At 33.4% G+C, this 24,310-nt stretch overlaps 3 protein-coding genes across 3 annotated transcripts in view; 1 reads left to right on the forward strand and 2 right to left on the reverse strand.

The window, feature by feature from the left end:
• LOAG_07612 (CAMK/PIM protein kinase) overlaps positions 1–694 on the reverse strand; it is a gene marked incomplete at its 3' end in the record, with an annotated part of 6,004 nt that extends 5,310 nt beyond the window's left edge. The window contains exon 1 of the mRNA XM_020447493.1: positions 579–694. The remainder of the gene's footprint in view (positions 1–578) is intronic.
• A 3,427-nt stretch (positions 695–4,121) lies between these two features.
• On the forward strand, positions 4,122–4,959 carry LOAG_04400 (hypothetical protein; the record flags this gene model as incomplete). The annotated part of the gene is made up of 2 exons (XM_003139937.1): positions 4,122–4,287; positions 4,706–4,959. The coding sequence occupies 2 exons, from the start codon at positions 4,122–4,124 to the stop codon at positions 4,957–4,959; spliced, it is 420 nt and encodes a 139-aa protein (XP_003139985.1).
• Positions 4,960–10,130: 5,171 nt separating this feature from the next.
• LOAG_17696 (cadherin domain-containing protein) overlaps positions 10,131–24,310 on the reverse strand; it is a gene marked incomplete at its 5' end in the record, with an annotated part of 32,243 nt that continues 18,063 nt past the window's right edge. The window contains 34 exons of the mRNA XM_020450360.1: positions 10,131–10,298; positions 10,527–10,723; positions 10,832–10,951; positions 11,047–11,131; positions 11,229–11,325; positions 11,491–11,615; positions 11,714–11,887; positions 12,210–12,375; positions 12,554–12,683; positions 12,906–13,025; positions 13,225–13,385; positions 13,693–13,851; positions 14,324–14,428; positions 14,587–14,801; positions 14,938–15,092; positions 15,361–15,475; positions 15,852–16,085; positions 16,314–16,486; positions 16,690–16,861; positions 17,140–17,352; positions 17,473–17,640; positions 17,805–17,996; positions 18,330–18,473; positions 19,016–19,144; positions 19,398–19,612; positions 19,715–19,924; positions 20,236–20,438; positions 20,819–20,988; positions 21,132–21,356; positions 21,669–21,854; positions 22,125–22,388; positions 22,490–22,729; positions 23,363–23,478; positions 23,689–23,886. Coding sequence (XP_020305968.1) covers positions 10,161–10,298; positions 10,527–10,723; positions 10,832–10,951; positions 11,047–11,131; positions 11,229–11,325; positions 11,491–11,615; positions 11,714–11,887; positions 12,210–12,375; positions 12,554–12,683; positions 12,906–13,025; positions 13,225–13,385; positions 13,693–13,851; positions 14,324–14,428; positions 14,587–14,801; positions 14,938–15,092; positions 15,361–15,475; positions 15,852–16,085; positions 16,314–16,486; positions 16,690–16,861; positions 17,140–17,352; positions 17,473–17,640; positions 17,805–17,996; positions 18,330–18,473; positions 19,016–19,144; positions 19,398–19,612; positions 19,715–19,924; positions 20,236–20,438; positions 20,819–20,988; positions 21,132–21,356; positions 21,669–21,854; positions 22,125–22,388; positions 22,490–22,729; positions 23,363–23,478; positions 23,689–23,886 — 5,714 coding nt within the window. The 3' untranslated portion in view covers positions 10,131–10,160. The remainder of the gene's footprint in view (positions 10,299–10,526; positions 10,724–10,831; positions 10,952–11,046; positions 11,132–11,228; positions 11,326–11,490; positions 11,616–11,713; positions 11,888–12,209; positions 12,376–12,553; positions 12,684–12,905; positions 13,026–13,224; positions 13,386–13,692; positions 13,852–14,323; positions 14,429–14,586; positions 14,802–14,937; positions 15,093–15,360; positions 15,476–15,851; positions 16,086–16,313; positions 16,487–16,689; positions 16,862–17,139; positions 17,353–17,472; positions 17,641–17,804; positions 17,997–18,329; positions 18,474–19,015; positions 19,145–19,397; positions 19,613–19,714; positions 19,925–20,235; positions 20,439–20,818; positions 20,989–21,131; positions 21,357–21,668; positions 21,855–22,124; positions 22,389–22,489; positions 22,730–23,362; positions 23,479–23,688; positions 23,887–24,310) is intronic.

Here is a 24,310-nt window from a genome sequence, read left to right on the forward strand (position 1 = left end):
ACAAATAGGCTTTGAAACAAATGAATTTGATTTAAAAAGTGGTGGATCCGCTTTTCTTCGAGAAAGATTGAAATCTTGGCCAAGCAATATGGCACGCTCCATCTATTGAGTCATTTATCTTATAATAGCGGTTAAAGATTGGGAATTTATCTTGAAAAGTCTTAGCCAAAAAGTTTAAAAATAGTTGATAGAAATTTCAAAACAGGATGAAATAACAAATTTAAAATAAATCAAGTCTATGATTATATTTTATACTGATATATATCGCTGATATCGCTGACAAATATATGGGATTGATGAATATCTGATTAGAGATTAGTTATCCTAGAAATCCTGAGAATTGTATTAGTTGTAACTTAGTTCTGATGAATGACTCAGGGAACTATTACATCTGTGACTGAATATTGTGACGATAGAATGATCAAAGAAATTAAGTTGCGTAATTCCTGTAGAGAAGAGACTTAATCTACCGTCATGCAATTTTATAAAATTTAGGTGTCAATTTCATGGTGTAATAATTGCGAAATGAATTTTAAAAGTGATTATTTATGAAAATTGAAAATAAAAATAAAAATTACATATGAATCTTTCCGTGTCTTTATCGAGAAAGTTTAATCAGTAATGTCAAATGCGATCATCTGCCTGCAGTGAAGCTCAGTATCGAATTCAATTAGTTCAGTTTGCCAATCTGAAATTTGGTTCTGGCAATAAACCAACAGCTGTCACTACGACTCACTTATAAATTGAGGACTAACGGAAATAACAGCCGCGTTGATAACCTTAATTTCGTTTTCAATATGGAATAGAAATAGCGTAAAAGAAGTTCAGTTAATTTAAAATCTGCTTGCTTGTGGAGATAAGCCGGAGTATGGCTGTCCACAACCACATCAAGTAATAATGATCAGGCATGCAACATGCAAGTATGATAAAATTCATAATAAGCCAATGAAAAGGATATAGGTCATACTTTGTTCAATGAATATTTACTAACGAATGAATATTTACAACGAATATTTACTGCAAGATTACAAAAACCTGTTCGGTTTGTTTATTAATTTACTTTGTTGATGCGACTTGCACATGCAGTAAGCGAGATGGAAGCAGGCATGCACTCATGCAACCTTTCTTTCTTAGTTGAGTTGAAGCTTAGTTTTGTGGTTACTTCCATTCCCTTAGTGAATTATGCTAGAGAAAAAAAAAAAGGCTTCTTAAACGAAAGTAACAAATGATACAAATAGTCCATTAATTAAATGACCTGACTTATGGGTAACTCTCAACATTTTGCGTAGAAAGTTAGTTATCAATCTAAACTCATTAATAATCCCTTTCCACCTTCACCTTTATTAGTGACCAGCTTTTTCTCGCATAATATAACAAAGCCAACGAGCATTTGGAATAGATCCATAGTAAAGTATGAAGTAGAAGGAAATCAAAATATAGCAAAGTTTCTAAATGATCCAGCTAATTGATTTTCAATCTAGGCTTTATTGGTTATTTCCAGTTTTTGTATGCTTCGTTTAAAGATCACTGGTAAAGAGGACAGGGGACAAGTAGAATATAAAGGGTAATGAGCGGTAAATGTGCTTCTCGAGAAGTACTGTAAAGTGCAGCAACATAAGTGTACAGTCAATATTGTTCCATGGTAAATGTCTGAGAGGTATTTACCAAGTTTGGGTAAGTGACATTCGAACTGTTATCATCACTCTTGCATTAACATTATAACTGTTATCGCTTAACTCAATATATTTGCTGGGAAAATTTCATTGCAGAATTCTTTTAAATAAAAAAAAAGAGAAATATCACGAAATAAATTAAGGACATTATACTATTTGGGAAAAAATTAAGGAACTAAGAACCGGTTAAAGATACTAAAAATTTTAGACTTTGAATTATTTCCAATATAAATTTCTGAAAAATCAATATTTTGACAGAAAAACAGTGAAGCTAACTTCGAAACTGAATGGAAGAATCGAATATTGAAAATTGTTTAAATTTCAAAGCACTTTATGTCTGAATTGCTATGACATGAAATCAAATAGTGGCAAAGAGACTTGCTGTAAAAAGGACACATTCAAATATTGCAATGACAGTTAGTTTGTTAGACGTAGCAAATTTTACTACTATTCAGTAGTAAACTTCAGTTGTAAACTTCTTTATTTACTTGAGGAGAAAATAATTACTCATCATTAAGTACTTCGTTTCGAATTTGAAATTTGTCACCCTTTCGAATTCTTCAGAGCTAAAATATTAGAAAAGACGTTTCCGTAACGAATATCGACGCATATTTAATAGAAATGCTTTCTGTAATGTTTGAAGAGAGAAATTTAAATTATAGATTTCAATCCAAGTTTTTAGCTTTTTAAATGCATAATTTATGTGTTTTTTATGTACTATTCAATGAAATTTTTGTTTGAGTCAAAATTTATGGAAAATTAGCTTCTAAAATGAAGGACACTACAGAATGAAAAAGAGAGGACAGGTAGATGATTGGTCGTTTAGAACAGAAAACACCAAATTTGATCAATAAAATCACATATTGCCAATTTTTTCCCTATCGCTCCCATGTATCCATATGTTAAATTTTGTTCCCATTACTACTGTAGTGTTTGTAGGACTGAACGATGTTGGCGAGAGTGAATTCTATCTGTGAAATCGAGATTTATTACTCAGCCCAAGAATTTGCCAAATTGAATGGATCCAAAATTTTTTCTTTTTTTTCTTCTTCCTATACATCTCAAGTGTACAAACAATAATGCTGAAAATAATAAGGAAGTTTGATAAAGTTCATTGAATCAAAGTAATACATCACTTCGCAGCAAATGTTTTACATTTGTGATGGTATCGTCAAATGATCATTTTCGAAACTGTGTAGAATGTCCAGGAGAAATGTTATCAGTTGAGCAATTGATTGGATTTCAAATTACAATGAGTTAACCATTAAAGTGCTAAATTCATTTGGTTTGAGGACCATCTGTTGAAGACTTCTTTTTACGTCAAACTGTTAAACTCATTACCGCTCATTGACGCTTTAAACACAGTAAAAAAAAAAAAAAAAATTGTACAACGAGAATAAATTGATGCTCAGAAATATCGAGAATTCAACGCACGTAGTGGTTGACGCAAAAAGACAAAAAGAACTTTTTAAGCCATACAACAAAAGTTACTTTGTTAGGTTTGCAGGTGTCACCTGCTGAACCATCCTTGCAGGCTCCTGTAAGCAAAGATGTAGTTAAGGTTAATGTAATGTTAAAATTCTGCAGCTTTTTCAAATTACAATAATGCTTGTGTTCAGATAAATGTTAATTTGTACAATCGTCCCAAAACTAAGTATTTCAAACTGTCAGCAAAAAAAAAAAATTTGGCTTGGCCAGAAATTTGTTGTGGCTAGAAAAAAAGTAAACAAAAAGCATCAGTTGTAGCATTAGAAAGCGTTGTTTTAAAAGCAAAAGAATGAGATGAAGCATAAGGGTTTGTTCGTACCTTTGTTTATGAACACTTCAATCTTAGCATCTCTTCTCGACAAACAGCTGTTGTAAGTATGTGAAGCATTCATTCCTTTTCATCCCACTTCAGCGCTTAGCTCAATTCTTCTATTCCACTCTCCAAATGGACAAGTAATCGACTGAAGAGCTATTGCTGAAATCTTTTTCTAAACGGATAAGGACCAATTGTGGAATAATCTGCAAACATCTCATAAAAAAGCAATTTAACGAGCAGATAAAACGGGAAGTCAATCTAAAGTGCAATTTTTTCCCTCTTCTTGAAGAGTGGTAATTGGTACATTAAAAGATGGGACCAACTTCTTGGCGGCGATATCGACCACAAATTCCACGATTAAAATTAAAATAATCGATTTCTGTGGAAGATAAAATTTCTGATGCAAATGGAATTTACTTCTGTGGATGGACTTGGAAATTCATAATATTCAAATTTCGACATTAAATCTCATTTAACACTTTGTTTTCTTATGGGTGTGTAAAAGGAAATACTTAAGGAATGGAATATGAAAGGGAAACATTCTCAACCATTTCATTCATTTTCCTTTATCATGAAAAAAGAACAAGAAATCAGTGCAACTATAAAGAGAAAATGTGTTGAAGAGAGAAAGACTAAAAGATAAAATGGAAGTAGAGAAGTTTGCTAATGACTTCTATATGTGCTACTTTCTGGTAAAACAAGCAAAGTATAGCTTGAAGAAAGCAAATTTTGCACAAAAAACGGATAGATTGCAAAGGTATTCAAACAGAGATGAATGTCACCTTATCTGTCATATGAGAAGTGTGCAACGTATGTGATTACACATGTTTACAATAATGGATTACTCTTTGATGTTACATCTCCATATGGCTATGGCTTTCCGACATTTTGGTCAACTAAGTATTGAATGAATTAAGGATGATATTTAAGCTTGGCTGCTTTATTCAGTTCATTCAGTTTTTCATCGAATAGTCATTCGATGAAAAAAGCGAAAAAAATTTCAAAAGTAAATTTGTGTTGCTTTTCTTCATTCAGAATGTGTGAAAGAAGAGATAGGAGCCATATGATAAGGTAAGGAATGTTTGAGGACCATCCGCTGAGGAAGTTTCTCCTTCCATCCTAATGAAAATGCCAAAGTAAAAAGCAACATGAAATAAAACGTTACATCTGTTCCTGGTACTGCTGTTACAACTATGCTATGAAATACATTTAAAATCAAAAAATGAAGCGAATCAATTCGATGGTCAACAAGTGGTCATACTGCTGCTTACATATGCCATGCGGAATGTACAATGTCAAGCATGTGTTGACATTGCTAGCACAGATAGATCATTGACTAACGATTACCACCCATTTTGGTCATCGTCTGACAAGATGTCGACAATTGAAAATACAAGATACCAAATAAGTGAAAGTGTTAAAGATACTTATTATAATTTGAGCTCACTAAGTAATCTTTTAAGAAATCAAATTGTTGAGTAAAACTTGGTTACGGACAGAATGAACAAGCAAAAATAGAATAATTTTTGCGAGGAAATCTCAAAGATAACTTGAAAACATTCTGGATGTAAGATTTACTTCTTAATCGGAATGGTATTCAATTGATAAGCAGAGTATACTAAGTTTCACGATAGTAATGTTTAATTATGAATCGGACGATACTGTCTGATAACATAATCATAAAATCATAAATAAATTCCTAACTTATCAGTTTATAACGATAACAGCCTTCATAAGCTATCATTCTATTTTAATTTAATCGAAGAATTTACTAATTTACTATAAATGTTGCTATTTGTTATTGACTGTTATCCGTATGTAATCATAAATTTTAGTATCAAGAGATTTCAAAGTGATAATTTCCCAAAACTTGTATTGAGATCAAATTTAATTCTAAAAATTGTGCCAGAAAGTTGCTAATTCAGGATGGCAGGAAAATCTTGACAAGGTAAAGCCACTAAACATATCTACTAACAGCATTTTAGGAGAAACATTCATAATTTTAATTAGAAATAAATTAATTACATATTTATAATCTGCAAAAAAGTAAGCATCAGGAGCATTTATTATATAAGTAGCATTCACTTTCAGCTTTGAATAATAGCCAAGCACGATGCAATAAGCCAACAGAACCGACGAAGACAGGCCTTGGATCCTGCGCAATTAACAAATATAGTAAATGAGGAAACAAAATTAAATTATTTCTATAAAATTTTAGTTATACTTCGTATGTGTATGTATGTGAAAGAAATAATAACAAGATTTGTTGGAAGATAGAGAAGAAAGAGAGATGTAGGATGAACTTATAAGCTCCTCAAAATAAGTCAAACGAGTTCCTGGCCCAAAAATTTGTTGATTTTATAGGCCTAAGCATGTAGCAGTTATTATGTCGTGATTTCGATTTTTTTTAGCTTAAAATTTCGAAAATTTCCCCCGATATATAGCAATCATTTTATTATCATTTTCTCTTGACTTGCATGCCAGGGAAATTTGTTCCTCTTGATTTTGTAAAGTTATCTTACCTAACTTGAAAATATTTTTTTCGGATTTTGTGACATCATCAAGAGCTGACATAACTATTAGAACCAAGCTAACCATTCATTTCCTTTCCCCTTTGTAATGATCATCCGATTATAATCAGTCCTCTCATCCTTTGAACTCGCCACAAATTTGATATATTAAAAATAGCTTACAGTGAAGAAATAAAGTAAAATAAATTACAAATGAAATCGGAAATTTGATGAAGTTTGAATTTAGCCAGGAAAAAACTGAATATAATCGAATGCACAGTAATTCGTAAAAGGTCTGATACGATGAAAATGGATTGAGAATTATCCTTGTATGTGGGATGAGGTGTTCCTTATCTAAAGTAATATAGATATTTTAGTTGAAATGTTGTGTAAACATAAATTCATATTCAAAATACGTGGTAGTAAAAGAATTAAGCTCCAGTTAGATTTCCATCCCGGAAATACTGATCATTGGTTTCATAATAATAGTGAATATGATCCCTATGTCACCTGTGATAAAAATCATTTCGTGAAGTAAAAATAATGAAGCAAGAAAGAAACAAAAATAAGACCACTATAAGATGCATAATTTGATTGAGTGAATAATTATTTAAGGAAGAGTAGAATTCGAATTTATGATAAGCTTACTTTTCCTATTTTCATCCTGTCATCCTCAGTGTTTCTTTTTCACCATCAAATCATTCCTTGTAAATCTAATCGAGTTTAAAATTATTTGAAAATGCCAGACGAAAATTTCTGCTCATTAAAGGTGCGTTTGTTATGCGTGTCATATACGCAAAGCGTATTTGTCTTTATCTTCATGTCGAGTTTCATATCATGTCTATTTAATCAGGAAGAATTGGCATAAGACTTGATTCATTGTTATTTTAGCATCAACTTGATCGTCTTTATGTGAAAAAGCAGATGAAGTACAAAATTTAAGATGTGATTTAATTACATTTTGGAAAAAGGCTTATGACAATTATAGGGGTCAGACGGGTAAGGAATGCGAGTATTTTGAAAAGCTTATCTGTCGCTGTATCACTTTTTAAATGATTTCTCCTTTTGATCCTTTTTATTCTAAAACCTTTTTCTCCCGACAATATTGCCAAAAAAAAAGGTTTTAGAACAAGATGGATCAAATTATAACCATTTGTTACAGAATCTCATATTCTATTTAATCCAAACAAGATGACGATACTTGTCGAGGAAAAAATTGAATGTGAAAAGAGAAAAAATAGTTTTATCAGTTGTTTTATAATCACTGCACCACAACTCATCCATTCTCCCGCAAATCCGAACTAAGTCATTTGGACATATTTTTAGGTTTAACTAATTTTTAAGACATCATTCCTTTTCCAATTTACTACTTGAAATCACTCTTCATTTTCCTCTTTTGCATTTCTCGATAGGGAATTAAAAAGAAGGAAGGTAAGTATGAGATGAGCTACATATTCAAATTCGTATAATTTTGTAGGCTTAAGAAGGAAAAAATAAAAGGAGAAGGAATCTCGGAATCTTTTTTGTCTTGAAAATCAAACATTTATAAAATTTAGTAACGAAAAAAGAAAATGCGGAATGGTTACTTTCTCATTTCTCTGCTATCTTCTCCCTTTTGACCACAGTACACTGAACTAATAATCCATCATGTCACAAAAGAAAAAAGGAAAAAGGAAAAATTAGAACTTTGCTAAGCAGAAATTGTTTGGTTGAAAATTTAAAACTAGAAAAAAAATAGAGATCCATAAATGGCAGCGGATAGAAGACATTTCCTTTCATCTTCGTGCTTTAATATGATGAAGTGGTTATAAAGAGAGGTGACCTTAGTCTGAAGGTGAGCATTTTTTAGCTCTCCAGCAAGGTCATCGTTTTTTAAGCCCGAGAAGGTAAAATGTGCTCCAGGAAATACTGCTTTCATGATAATCGTCCAGTTATAACATTATTAATTTCTTAAGCAGAAATTGTTGAAGCATAAGTATGAGTGCAAAGCTTATCTTTTTGTTTATATTATTTGTATTATTTCAAGAACCGCACCAATATAAATCTTGAAGTTAAAAAAATTTTCGGAATTAATTTTGTTGAGGAATGAAATTTTATGGAAGGAAATGTTGTTTGATATTCTATACGTTAAATCTATTGGAATGTAGCAATAAATACAATAATAATATCTCAAATTATATATCGTTCCTGGTTAATGATGTTAGATTTTGAGGCAATACCGATTAAAAGTTCAACATTTTTATTAAACTGCAACAAACTTTAACTTTAAAGGTTATTGCAATAAACAAGTTGGTAATAATGAAAAAAGAAGTCTTTTCGAAAGTGCAACAAAGTAACAAAAGTTTCCTTCAATACGGTACATGTTCATTTTATTAACGGGTTTCTTTATCGATTTACTTGAATGGAAAAATTTAATAAAAGTCCCTGGCATCTTATGTTATTTGTATGTTTCATGAGCCATCAAACATTTTGAAATTATTTTAAGTAATTTTTCTGTCCTGAAAGATCTGTAAAGTATAGGGCGAATCATGACAAACTTCCATTAAATCAATTTAAAATTCGTTCAATAAGATAAGTGGGAATAATATTGATTAATCACTTTTCATAAATAGTTAACAAATCAGTGGACTAATAAGGTGGTTGCTCTAAAGTACTATATATGTTATACTTAATAAATTTTAACACTACAAGTATTTAGTTTTCGTAGAAATTCTGTCTGACGAATTAACACTTTGCAAAAAGTGAACTGTAACAACCTTTATCAAGTGCTGATAAAAAATATGCCCAGCCAGAACTGCATTAAATTTTTGCCATATTTCAGTAAATGGTCATCAAAAAACGGCTAAGCACTGATATCTTGATACAATGAGCAGCAGCCAATTTCAACGGTTTTTGAAAAAGTTTCCGGATACTGAAGCAGAATAGGCTTGACGATTCAACATATCATATTTTGTCTGTTTACAAACAGTTGTGATCTTCAGTAAAATTAAACCAATCTTAGTATTTGTATAGTCATTTTTAAACTTATTCATCCTGTGGCTGATTAAAATTACTGCGAATAAAATTCTCTGGAAAAAATAATTCCCATTTTTTCAGGATAATTTCGCAAATTACAGGAATTGATCGATTTGAAATTCATTGCTTACGAAAATCAGTTTTCCGAGTCATTCATTTGAAATCATTTCTATAATAACAATGAATTATTTCATTTTATAAGTAGTTTTCATTATATTTTAGCATATTTCATAGACGAATAATAATTTGAAAGAATGATATTTGAAATCAAAAGAACAAAGAGTAATATTTATTTTCTTATGAGGAATAAATTCTATAAACTTCTTAAAAATTTTCAGCAAATCGACAGTTTAGCTAACTCTTCTATCTCTGTTAGTTAGGAAATAAAAATTTTCAATGATTTCGAGTACGAAAAACTATAACTCATTACTATGAAGAATGAAAACCATATCACAGCACTGATAAGATAGTAATGAGTCACGACACTATTTGCTTATAACGAAAAGGAAAAAAAATGGATACAACAAAGAATTACTCATTTCATTTGATAACAGATTAAGATTTATGCGAAATTACATTGGTCACCCAGGCTTATCATCTAATAGACCGAGGCAACTCTGCACTTGAACGGTTTAAGATGCTGGAGATAAATACTAATAAGTTAAATGCACAAAGTAATAGCGATAACTCAACAAATTTGATAAACAGTGTACAGAGAGAAGAAAGTAAAAGTGAAAGTAAACCCGTATCTAGAAAAACCTTCACAATTCAAAAATGACAATTTTTCGATAAATTGGATAGGAACAAGCAGGTCTTATTATCTTCAAAATCTCAAGTTTCAAGATTTCCTGAAAGTTCCTAGAAATCTAATGAGTTCTTCGACAACTGTGAGAAGAGAGGCTGCATGTGCAGTGAGTATCAATAGAACCAGCTTAGTTGTACGAAAAGATTTTTAGGCTTTAATCTTTCTAGACCAAACTGCAATTTTCGTCTATGCATAGGAAAAGTAAATCGATAGAATTGAGCGACAATATGCATAGATGATCAGATCACCACACAGAACTTCACTACGAAATTCGTGTCGCAGTTGATAAGAAAAATCAGAATACATTTAAAGAAGTTTGAGATGGGACATATAAGTGATAACAGTGCAGAGCCTCAAAGGACGGCCATTGTTTGGTGTACGTTTGAGGATGTGGATGTGTTCACCGTTCGATCATCGTCGCTATCATCAATGTTATTGAAATCTTCAAACCTTTCCGATGAATGTGCCAATTCTAAGGTCGACTGTGCTTTCTAAAACTATCACATATTTTAGGTGCTTTAACACTGGCTCTTCTCCATCAAGTCTCAGTTTTTAGGGAGAAAAATAGTGGGATAGTAATCGAATCATTTTTCAAACAAACATAATTACACATAAAAACAACATTACTCGTGAAGAGCTCACAAATTCAAAGATAGCACTAATCAAATCCTTGTGCGTTAAAATCTCTTCCGAATTAGTAAGTCAATAATGAAATATACCTTGATTATCTTGGAAGACTTTTTGTCAATATTACCAGCATCAATAGTCGGTTCATCATAAACACGATTCGGCGTAACACCACTACCATCAACAGCTTTATTTTCCCGCCTGATGTTATGTGCTGGCAGAGGCGGCGCTTTTCTATGTTGTAAGGATTTCACTTCATCCGGATATGAGAAATCAGAACTCTCTACCCCTTAAATATGAAAATCACAACGGTATAAAATATAAATGGAAGTAACAATGAAAGAAACAGTATTACATTCAGTGATTCTTGCATCAATTAAAGAAAAAAGGAAGTAACCATCGCTATCACTTGTCTCCAATAACGGTCTTCTTTGACTCGCTGAACTTTGTGTTATCACCCGGCGATGTACTGGTCGCATTGTCATGTAATCATCGTCTTGCACGTTTGGTGAAGAGTCTACAATTCTGAGATGGATCACTTCATTCTAGTTTAATTTCAACAATTTGATTTGAATACAAGATGAAACTGATGAATTTTTGACAGTGACCAACCATTTGTAACAATCCTACCAATGCCTGGCTTATGCTTTAAACGTTCACCGCGTAGTTCAGCAGCTACATCACAAGCACCATTTATCTGAAAGTACAAACAATATAGAAATAGCTTTCGGTATGAAAGGTCAGCATTTACATCCCATTCACACAGTTGAAGTTTCAGAAATTGGAATGTTTACCCTTTTCTCACACTGTACACGCCAGTCTTCCTTCGTTGGAATTTCATCGGATGCACGAATATTTCTTGCCCTTTTCGTCCGAGCCTTATATCTTGGACTAGAAGAAAAAAAATGGCACAGGTATTTGATAATTTTATTTTCATATTATCAGCAAAATTTCAAATGATTCCATTCATTTTCCAATATTACTGGACCGACAAAAACTCACAGAAGCAATCTCGTTATGAATATTTTTAAAGAATTTGAATAATTTTGTATTTACCCAGAAGGTTGACGACAACGATCAGTAAAAGATAGTTGCAGTTGAGACGATGAGCAACTTGCCATTCCATCATCATCGCCCAAAATCATCTCACCGTATTTTCTCAGTGCCTCACTGCTAGTAAGCTGAAGATATTGGAACAATTTCATTGCGATATCTTGAAGATAATTCAGTAATTCATTCAACGAGAAGAGATCTAATGAGTAAAGAACAATTAATATACCGGTTGGGTTTCGTCACCACTGCCAATGCAGTGAACAGAATCACAATTTTTTACCGAACCCGATTCTGCAACCCAACGAATTCGGCATCTATTCGAACCTGCTAACGAAGGAGATCGACTACCACCGCCAATCGACGAACTACTTATTCGTTCATGGATTGGAAGAGGACGTACCTACAACTACTTATCTCTGTCTGACATTTTGAAAATTTTATTTTTATGTGATTAGTAAAGACTAATTAATAAGTCTGTTCACTGTCGTGCGACACCGTCAATGTCCACATTAATTTTAATGAAAATTTGTGACAGAGTACTAGATAAGATACAGCTCGGGATGCAAGAGATATGGGGAAAATCCCATAAAAATTGTAAAAAGTGCAAGAGCTAATCACCGATTTCTTCGTTAAAAAATATCTTCTAAAAATTTTCATTTCTCATCTAACCTATTCAGAAGCATATTTTGCAAAAAAAAAAATCTCCGAAACATAGTTTTTACCTGAACTGTTGGCAAGCCTTTCTCGTAGTTGCTGTTGTGCAAACGTGGAAATAATGGTGGTGCTGGTGTTACAGAACGTGGCACACCGTCGTATGACATCGATACTCGCGGATTATAGTTATTCGTTTCGTATTCCATTTCTCTTACTTTTGATGGTTTTCGACTTCTATAATTTTGATGTGAAAGTTTGTTTTAATTAATCAAATCTGACAGTGAATTTACTAACTGCTGGATTTGAAATCTAATGCCGAACATTTTGAAACCATTGCTTGTACAGAAGGTACAAAAGTTCACTGTTATTATCATTATCTGTTAGGGATAACATGAAGTTAAAATGGTCAAACTTTTTAATACGCAAGTAAATGCAGACAATAAGAGCGGCAACGATTATAAGAAGCAATACAACGATAATCAAGCCAATAATCTTGATCGCTTTCAATGGCCGACCATCTGATACCAAATCCGGTGATCGATCTGCAACATTTTTCCATTCCGATCCATTATTTTGTAGGAACCATTATTTAGCTTACTATCTGTTATTTACACAAATTTGGATCATTTCACCATTTTAAACGTCTTATAGTAAATGATTAACAATTACATTACTGACAATGCCTTGATCCAATATGTGATCTTCTTCAAGTAACAGAAGATCAATTCGGTATCGATTCTAGAAAGCAAAGGCTGATATGATACCTCTGCAAGCTGTTCCGGAATATCCATGGGAGCAATTACATATGAAACCAGCAGAATGAGGCAAACGTATACAGCTGCCAAAATGACCACAAGGATTTGATAAACACGGATCCCAATCTCCTGCAAATTAAAATCTCTAATTTGATGAATCCACATTGACTCTACTCTTCATGCAGGATATTCTTCATACTTGCTCTTAAATGAATACATAAGACGTGAGCTAGCTGCTGAATGAATAATACGTGTTTTCCCAACAATAAATCCTGTGCTCAAAATATCATAAAACGAACCATAAAATCTCTCAATCTCAACTACTTACCTCTCAGTTGGCAAGTTTTCCCTGTGAAGCCATGCGGACAGCTACAGTAGAAGTCATTATGCAAATTGATACATTCTACACCACGAGGACAAGGATGTGAAACACATGGTGTTAAGTCGATTTCACAGTTGTTACCAGTATATCGCGGAGGACAAACACAGCTAAAGTTGCAGACATAGTAGAATAAAAAACATTTAACAGCTGCCCTCCAATTCCTAATCAAAGATAATTACAGGAAAGTATGTCGAATATATTAATTATGGGAGATATGTCATGACTGTGATAAGTAAGTGTCATTGTTTTGGAGAATAATTCATTAATGAATGAGAGTAATTCATCATATTAATGTATTTGGCTGACGATATTTTCACAGATATTGATATAGGGAATTTTCATAAATCAACAATAATTATAAATGAAATCATGATTCTTGCTATTTTGTATGCGGAACATTCGAAAATGACCTACTTGTAAGTTTTTTGACCGGAAGGGATACAAGTACCTTCGTTTTCACAAGGGCTTACAGCGCATGGAGCACTAACGATAGCATTACAGTTTAAACGAGTATTGTAGAGATAAAGACTCTGCTTCGTCTTCGGTACTTCATAACCATCAACAGAAATGCGCCTGGAAATATTCTCTGTAAAGCATTCAATTGAAAGCTGTAGAAAGAGCAAACCGCGATATATTTCCAACAAATACTTATTGCCACAATTTGCCATCAGACGATAGAGTCAGGAAGAAGTGAAAATCGTGAGATCAGAATTAAAAGTAACCGGAGGATGGGTATAAACCCCAGAGGAAGTAGTCGATAGTACGAAGGATCCTCTTAAAGGCCGGAAATGATGAATCATTAATAGAAACAATGAATAATGATGAAATCAAGATTCCTTCGTTTATTCAAATAAATCTCCTCCTTCCTAATGAAGAAGTTAAACTTAAGAGTTCATCATTATTCATATTATGGGACCCAAGTTAAATTTAGAAAACTTCTGCTTGAAGTTTCTGCTTGAGAAGTATGCGTACCATCGTGTAAGCTATCCTATTACAGATCGACAGAATCACATTATCTTATTTTGAAGTAACAGGAAAAACAGACCCAAAACAGCCAACCATTCCCTTGGCTATCACTGGCTTTAGATCATTTGCTACTATGAAGGCGCTATCGTTGACCAATTGTGAGACCATAGCACCAAAAGTAAGTCTAAAAGTAAACGCATAAATATATTGCTAGAGAGTTTTGTAGATTTTCAAAAAATCAGATTTCTAAACAGAGAATAAACATAAGAAATGAGGAGCAATTGAAAAAATAGTAATTCATTAATAAAGAGATCATCAGTTTATTAATTATATTAAAACTACCTTACAGCCTGTCGGTAAAGGTTCACGACATCGCTGCCCTGTGGACTGTCGCCTTTCTTTTCGTACACTCCGTCAAGTACAAGTTTCGCGTGCCTGCCTCTCCTAGATATTTTTAAAGAATGCCATTTGCCATCACTGACTATCTGCTGGTTAATGCGAACCACTCCCGGTCCAGTACCACAGTTCCAACGATACTGCACATATCGTCTCTCAATCTAAAACTCGAAAAAGTCTAATGAGGATTAAGATTTACGATTTTCTTTGCATATATTTTTCACGAAAAGGACAGTACACAGTGTCATGTCTAAAGAAAAGATATGAGAGTGAGGTATGAGAGATATTTCTCATCACCTCGATAGTATGAAAATCTGAATTGCCAGCTCCATGCATAATAACTGCATCTGTGCTTGTAGTCTTGAAATTGATCGTCAATTCCAGTCGCCGCTCTACCGAGTTTGCAACAATCATGTGGAAAAAACTGTCACCTCCAACTCCAATTTCCGCATCTGTAACATTCACAGAAAACTTTTTAAGGAATGAAAGAACCCAGTTTAGAGAAGAAGGCTAAATTAAATCTAACTGAATCACAATTTTCGCAAAGTTCGGATCATTTGTATCAATATATTATTTTCTTTAAATTAATGATTCATGACCACTTTGTCTGAACCTATGAGTGTTCGCATATTTATCCCTAATATCAATAAACTACTTAATTTGTGATTGTTTATAAGGTTCCCTTAACTTTATTGCTAATTTATGTCTATTTCAACTAACCCTGGCTGCATTCCCGCTTTTCTTTGCCGCAAATGGTCGCATCACAGCGATCCCCAGTTGTACCTGGTGGACATATGCAATCAAATCCAATGTCTGTATTCATTGGAACGCATATCTGTAATTTTCCACAATACTTTGATTCTTTCATTTATATAATTTTCTAAAATCCTAAAGTTTCGAAAAAAGATTTCTAGGAAACTATAAAGCGCTATTTAGCAATTTCCATTATTCTGGCATTAAGAAAGCGTCTTTAAACAAAGAAATCTCTATAATAAACAAGCACTGATATATTTCGCGCTGTTTCAGCTGTTTATTTTGAGTGAAAAGCCTTTTTAAGGAATAGTTACAACATAAAAATGTAAGGTATGTTCAACAGTATTACCTCAAATTTAAGTAATATTTAAAATTCCACCTGAAATTACTGCTATAGTAAATCTTATTTGGAAACGATAAGACCAGATGAACTAAATCTAAGATAAGCATTAAATAACCTCTTCCTGAATGCACTGATCACGACTGCATTTGTCAACCGGTATATCACAACGCTTTCCAGCATAACCAGTTCGGCATGTACAGTCGTAGGTTCTAAGATGCATGGGAGCGCTGAATGATTGATAATCGGTCTTATAGCAGACATTATGCGCATCATCCAAATATAAACGATCCCGACACTCACCATTAGTACACACGTCTCGTCGACACACTTCCGTTATTACTGATATAATCTGTGCAAGAAAATCATAGTTCGGATGGAAGGAAGACAAAAAACTAATTAACATTTTCCACCTTTCATTACAGACAGTGAATCATCTGCGAATTCCTCCGAATAAATGAGAAGGTTTTACCTTCATTTTTTATCATTTTTGGTTATAATTTCCAAAATTTGCTTCACAATTAGGCACAAAGTGTTACCCATAAAAGGTGGACATTTAAAACAAAAAGAAAAAAAAAACCTCTCTGCCAATACTACCACTTAGTTGGGCAACATTGTTTTCAAGTCTCTGCCGAATGAAATCCGGCCGATGATATCCTCGAGAATCAGCACGCGATACTGTGAATAGGATATCCAAGTCCTGCACTGATGCCGTCCTGTTACTCAGCTGACGGACATGACGATGATGTCGGACTAAATTACTTTTACTTACAACTATCCATCAATTCAAAAGCGGTCTAATTTTCAGCATAGACTGAAAGAAATACCTCGACGAAATGGTATTCAAAGTATTTGAAAAATATTTAGTGTGAAGAGTGAGAACAATAAAGAATGACCAAAATTTAATTGTATTTAGCAACAGGTCTGTCAAACATAAATAAAAAATACTAGCTTGCCTAAAGCAGACTGTACGGAGATAATCTGAACATTTTGTGGCTTGACATTCAGGAATCTGGACAAGGAATGTATGAAATTTCTAGCATACTTGCTGAAAAATGTTTCGCCCAGAAGGTTGTGAATTCGTACGCTTACGGAATGATCCAGTGCATCCTGATCAATTGAGGTTATCTAAAATAGGTTTCACGATTTTTGAAATCATAATCTTACTTTGTCGTTTCTTTTGCCTTCTTCAGTTCCAGTATAAAAGTCTAGACTTATTTTCAATCAACTGACGTGATCAAATTACAAGAATTGTGAAATATATACCGAGGAAATATGAAATACCTAAAACTGAAGAACTGACAAGAACAGCTAAAACACCACTAGCGGAAGAAGCAGAAGTAATTCGAATTCTTTACTGCAGGATTTATTAATTTACGGTGACAACTATAATGACAGGTACTTACATCTATTACAACTGGTACCATAACAATATATTTACCATCGGTTACAGAAACATTGAAGCGGTAAGTCCCCGCAAGAAGATCAGCTTCGCCAATGATGTCACCTGTTTCCGAATCAACACTGAAAGGAATTTTCGAGCGTTGATGATCCAACCAGATGCTATTAGCATTCGACTCATGATCAGCTAATGAGTAACGCAACATATCTGACGAGTCCTATAACGTCAAGCAAATGACATATGCTTGCTTTAGCAACGGTTATGGATGAAAGCAACTGATGAAAGATTACTATACGTCATAATACCAAGGATTATTCATGAAACACCAAATGCTAACTTCATCTGTCGCCATAACTCTACCCACGATCCCACCCAGAAATTCACCCATCAATGTATTCAGAGTAATTTTCAATGGATTGCTCTTCGGCGCATGACGGCTTTCTTCTTTAACAAACAGTGTCATTGGGCATTCCGTGGACAGATTACCTCTATCAGAAACTTTAATCTGCAAAATGGAAAAGAAAAATTAAAAAAAGCGTAATGGAGAAATTCTTTGAAATCCAATAATTACAAATGTTATCATCGATTTTACATTTAAACTATCACTGTCTGATCTCAGAAGATCTAAAATTAAATAAGAAATAGATTTCGTGAAATTTAAAAATATACCGACAAAAGATAAATTTCTTTCTTGGCATGTGGTGGCAACCGTTTCGTAGTGATTAGGTTCAGGGTGCTGTCGAAAGCAAATAATGAAGCACCATCTCCAATAATTTCCAACTTGTATGAACTGGTATTTGGCTCCTTATCGTTATCAATAATGGAAATTGGCAGTATAACATGTCCAGGTTCAACGCTTTCCTAAAAAACAAGTTAGGCGCTAATTACAAGTGTTTCTTCATGAAAGCATAAGGTAGACACTATAAACCAAACTAGATAGACTGGTACAAAGACCGGAACATTATTGGTATCAGATATTAAAGGTACGAAAGAATGAAGGCAAATGTTCCTATGAATGCGTAAATATACAACTCAGTTAACGTATAAAAAAATATATGAAACAATAAAGCATCTGTGAAAATTAATTCTGAACAATTAAATTTGAATTTTTGAGAAGTACTTAGACGAAAAATGATAAGTGGTGATAAAGTGACACTGGCATGTTGCTGTTTCACTGAATAATGAATAAAATACCTGCACAACAGCTGTCATATTGCAATGCTTAAGAAAAGGAGCGTTATCATTCTCGTCCTCAATTTCAATTTCAACAATTGTGGAATCAGATAGAGGTGGAGTACCACCGTCCACTGCTTTCACTGTCAAGCGATAAGTACTCTTCTGCAGAAAGCAAAGTATTAAGCGGGATATGCATTGCACTATGATTACATCGATAATTTTCGAGAGAAAAGTTGTGGTTCCTGGATTGTACTGGATTATCCTCAGATCCGGCATAGACGTATATCTTGTGTTATATGATTTCATGATGCAAAAATGTTGAGAAATGGGAAAAATACTTGTCCAATTCTTGATGAGTAAAATTTTCGCGAAGATAATAAAGTCTTATTAAAGACATCTGACTATAAGATCAAAAACCCAACTCGACTTTAACAAAACATCCCCATTCCTACTAATTCTGCTTTTGTCACAGATAAATACAGTCTTTATAATTGAAAAGCTTTATAATTTTATTTGAAAAAAAATCGGTTTTTATAAAAAGTCCTTATAATCATCTATTTGAAAAAAAAATCACAGCATCTAAACATAAAGTACTATTGATTGAATTTTTAGCGAAATTCGTAAACTACCGCCATCCATTAGTGGCTCTGCTAAACATGAAGGAAGATGTGAACTAATCGGATAATGAAGTAACAAAACCATACCGCTTCACGATCAAGCATTTCCGTGGTTGTAATCCATCCATCTTCGCCGATAGTGAAGGCAGCTACATCGTTTGTTATCAAATAGGACACTCGACCAAAGTGCTCACTGTCTGGATCATTTGCCAACACCTGAACAGGAAAGAAAGAAATTCTAGCTTGTAGCAAAGTGATGAGTCATTCCACTTTTTACTTTTCTTTCCACAAACCTTCCAACATTTTTTGTCACTTAATTCAACATGATGAATCATTCCACTTTTTACTTTTCTTTTCACAAACCTTCCAACATTTTTTGTCACTTAATTCAACATAACAATCCAAACAGAAAACAAATTTCACAATAGGACGACAAAAGTGCTTGAACTAATTAGTTTAATTACTTTACCTGTACAACCTTAGTGCCGCGCTGCATATTCTCCAGCACCGTAGCTCGATAAATAGATTGTATAAAACGTGGTGGGTTATCATTTACATCCAGAATTTCGACATTTATTTCACATGTCGAACTTAATGGAGGTTCTCCGGAATCTGTTGCGATAATAGTTACTGCGAATTTCTCCAATTTTTCAAAATCCAATGTAGAAGCTAGTTTCAATAAACCTGAAAAACTAGCACCGAAGAAACGATTTAGTAGAAGAAATATGATAAGGAATCTGAAGTATCGTTTAAAAGTTAGAGTAAGGAAGGGCAAGAATTAATTACCGCTATGGGCATCAATGCTAAGATATTTAGCCACATCATCAGAGGCTTGCATTTGATAAATGATAACTTCTTTGTCATCACCTCCATACGCTTTCAATTGAAGTAACTCCTTTCCAAATGTTTCATCCTCGGGAATTCGTAAATGATAGATATTCTGTTCAAATATAGGTGCATTGTCGTTCACATCTCCCACATCAATAATCACTTTTGCTGCAATCAAGCAACTGTTAACTTATACGAACATTTACTGCAAGGACAAAAGCTAAGTTAACTCAAATTTTAATTTAAATCGAGTAATTTATTGTCATATCAAAGAATAAGTATGCAAGAAGCAAGCATTGCTTTTGATTTCAATAAAAGTTTATTGAATATTCCTGTAGCTTTCACACTTCTCGCCTTTCTCTGCTTCGACCCTTTTTTTTAGTAAGTATATTTTGATTTCGATAAGTGAGGAATATTTAGACAGGGGTATTGTGATAATCAAATGATTTATCGAATTTCTTCAAATTTTTAATAGTAACCTTCAGCACTATTCCCTGTTGCGGTAATAGCTATAACTGAGAAGTTGTACTGATCCTTAACTTCACGATCAAGAGGAGAAATCGCTGTTATAATTCCAGTTTCGTTATCAATATCGAACAAATCCCAATACTGGTTACTATTGTTCGCATACTTAAATGTGACACGGCCAATGCCCTCAAGATCGCCAACAGCTACTTTCAGTCTAAAAAACAATTCCTTAAATCTAGTAGTATACGAAATTTAAAAACATTTCAACGATAAATTTTTGAAAGTACGTAAAGGTATATAATCTCTTTCTATTGCTTTCACTCCATTTCGCATAAATTTATACCCATCTGATCACAATCCAGATTAGTCATCTTGTGACATTAGCGAAGTTACATCAATTGTTTATACGCATTAAGAGTTGCAAATTAGATTCCCTTGTTTACATCGGCACTTTTGAATTCGTAGTGATGGAAGGGGCCAATAGGACGAAGTAGGAATACGTTGCTACTATGATTAAATTTTTCCTTAAGCAAATATTGATCTATAATTATTTAAAACTTTTGTAGAAATCAAAACCACAAACTGAATAGTGACCTAGTTGCGAACAGCTTTTCCTCTCTTGTTGCGTTGCTATTTTCCTGAATTATACCGTAAAAAACAGGTTGCGTAAACGTAACTCTGCCTTCACTCGTTCTTTCAATCTCAACGATTATGCGCTGAATGCATAAATTATCCGGAGTTTCCGCTCGAAGAAATAGCTCAACCTGCAAATTTGCATGATAAATCGAATGTGGAATCAGTTCCACCATTCACTTCTACGAAAACTGTGTAGTTTTAAAAAACTGTATGATATTAAAAAACAATTCATAATGTTATGAAAAAGGAAAGAAGAGTTAAAGAAACAAACTTGATCTGAAATATGTGAGTTAAGTTGGCTACGAACAGCTATTGTTCCATTGTTTTCAACTCTAAACAGATCAGATTCCGACCCGGTAAGATAGAACCGTAATGATTTTCGCACTTTCTGATATCCCGTTTTAATAATAGTGCCAGATGGCGAATCTTCTGTTACATTTTTAAGAATTTCTTTCGGTTCACATTGAAACTGCGAAAAATTCGATAACAGTTTCACCTGCAATGGTAAATTTGGAACGTTATTTAATACTAAATTTTAATTAAAACAATTACGGCGGTAGTTTTCAAACAATCCTTCATGAAAATTTGAGCGCAAAGAATGGTTAAAATAAGTACCTTGTCTTGTTTTAAAATTCAATCTAAAATTCAATCTGGAAGACTAAATACTTCAGTGCTGCACAACTTGCATGGACTGCATATTAGAAATTGTTAATTAAACGAACAATTGAATGAGGGGAAAATTAATTAAGTTTATTCGATTAATGAAAAAGATGAGTTTCTTTTAAAGACAATATTTATAACTGTATACCATAACTTCAGTTGTTGCTGTGTGCTTTCCGTCATGTGCAAGTATTAGAAGATGTGATTCAAAAGAATGGAAATCTGTTGGGAGTCTATGAAGCACAATACTGTTCACTTCAAGTCCAAACATTCCATATTCATTGCCGCTTATAATGTACAACTTCGTGACATTATTCGGATATAAATCGGGATCCTGTTTTTTTATTAATTATATAACAGAAACTGTTGCTACTACTCAATTTAAAGCGAATTATATTTTAAACCTAACATTGTGTTATAAAATATTTTGAAGTTAATACTGTGTCAAAAATCTACTGCGGTAAGAAGTAGAGCGGTGCATCTATAAATCCATTATTCATCTCATTCCGGTTAATAAAGGACACATTATAGATGTTTAAGACAGCCAAATGATGAACTAGTAAGTAGACAAGAAAATATATTATAGTACGACCAAATCACTTACATGAACTTGTAGTTGCAAAACGTCCTGCCCAACTTTAAAATCTTCCATGTATTGTTGAACAGAATAAATTTCTTGTGAGAATTGCGGAGGTGAATCGTTGACATCTTTGACGACAATAGTTATCTTCTTTCGCGTGCTTTGTCCACCCCCGTCTCGAGCACTAATTATTAGCATATACTCATCCATTACCTCTCTATCAACTTCTTTCAGTAGTGTAAGCCAACCTGTTTCTTCATCCAACTTAAAAGTAGCATTGTTGTTCCCCTAAAATTGGATAAAATATGATGATTACCAAAAATATTGCAAGATTTCCACTTACAAGGAAGAAAGAGTGATCTGATAATTCAAAATTAATGAATTAGTACCTCTTCTAAGATATATTGAAGTTTCGAATTCAAACCCACAGTATCCTCGTCTACAGCTCTAACAACCATAATACTACTGCCAACCGGTAAGTCTTCCGAAATAACGACACGTTCATAGGTACTTTCAAAACGTGGCTTATTATCATTTACGTCCGTTATTCTTACTGTCACCAGAGAAACAGCCTTTGCGCTAACCTGTCTCTCCGAGTGCAAACTCACCAAGAAACGTATTTCTCGTGTCTGAAAAGAACTAAATGAAGATTTAGATTTCCTTATATTTTTGTGTGCAATGCATCTAGATATTATATTTCAAAAGACATTATAAAGATTGTGGTATACGTAGAAAGTTGTGATGTACGTAGAAACTCATCAACCACTTCATTCATGTCTGCTATTCGTAATATTACTGTATATATAGTATGTAGTGTAATAATTTTGCTTCACAAATTTTGGTTTAATGCTCCCTCACACGGCTTAGAGAACGCTAAAGAGAATTCAAGAAATCTTAGTATCAGATAAGAGACTCGTTGTTGCAACAGTATCATATCATTATGAGGGAAACAATCAGAGGGAAACATTAACCGCCTTACTTAAACTTTGAGTATATTCCTCCGAAGTGTAATTCACTATAGTTAGATGTTTACACTCGTCCCAGAAGTTGAAGTAATCATGGAAATCAGCACATATCGATCAAAAGATACCCTCTAACACGAGAAAATACAGGGCATATAATGCAAGGCGCTTTTTTCGATAGCGCGATGGAACTGTCACTCAAAGAATATTAAAGATTTCAAAAGTACAATGTTTTTTAATCCATCCATTAGTTAGACTTTCATTAGAATCCTTCCAATAAGAATTCAGTATCAAACAAACTTTTTCGTAATCCAACATACTACTGACAACAATTTGTCCATTTTCTTGTTTCAAGGTAAACGGAAAATCTGATAAATGATCCACTGTAACCAGTGAAAAAAACACATCCGGAAGTTCTAAAATTTAAATATGTTTAACTGTTGCAATAGAATATTTGCGCTTAAATTGATTGGATGAACATGCGCATTAATAATTTCAGATTCGTAGGAAGGGATTGCTGGTTTTATTTATCATATATGATAGTTCTAACACTGTAAACAGACAAATCAATACTGGACAAGTCTTACTGTCTCAACTTTGAATTTAATTAATTTCAAGTAAGTTACCGAGCTGAGAATCCTGTTGAAGATGACCCACAACTGTTCCAATAGACGCATCTTCTGGCACCGAAAAAAGGAAGTGGTGTGTAGAGAATTTGGGAAGATGGACAATCGGACTGATATTCAATGTTACAGATGTTTCACTTTGATGAGGAGGATTTGCACTGTCCGTCACACGAATAAACAAGGAAAGTTGTTCACCAACTGAAAATGAATTAATGATTTGGCGCAAATTTCAAATGCAAGTCTCATGTTGTGACGGAAACTCTCTTTAGCATACCAATCTTAAATCATGAATTTAATGTAATTGGAAAGGACTAGTTCAAAATAAAGTGTATTAAATAATAAGAGATGTAAATAAAGCAATTAGGTAAAAAAAGTAGCTTAAAAATCGAAATAATCAGTAGTTGATTCTAATTAACCCATCAATAAAACAACAAAACCGAGATCATTTAATGGCTCTTTCACACTGATCAACCCTTGTTTTGGATGAATTGCAAAATATTTGGAGCGAAGTTCACCATTATCAACAATGCTGTATTTCAGCTCATCGCCAACATCACAATCAAAAGCAAATACCTAGAAATGGTTAGGCCTCAATTAAACCGCACAAAGTTTCAGATTGTCG

The sequence above is a fragment of the Loa loa genome (genome assembly GCF_000183805.2).
Source record: "Loa loa unplaced genomic scaffold supercont3.115, whole genome shotgun sequence".
Classification (NCBI taxonomy): Eukaryota; Metazoa; Nematoda; class Chromadorea; order Rhabditida; family Onchocercidae; genus Loa; species Loa loa.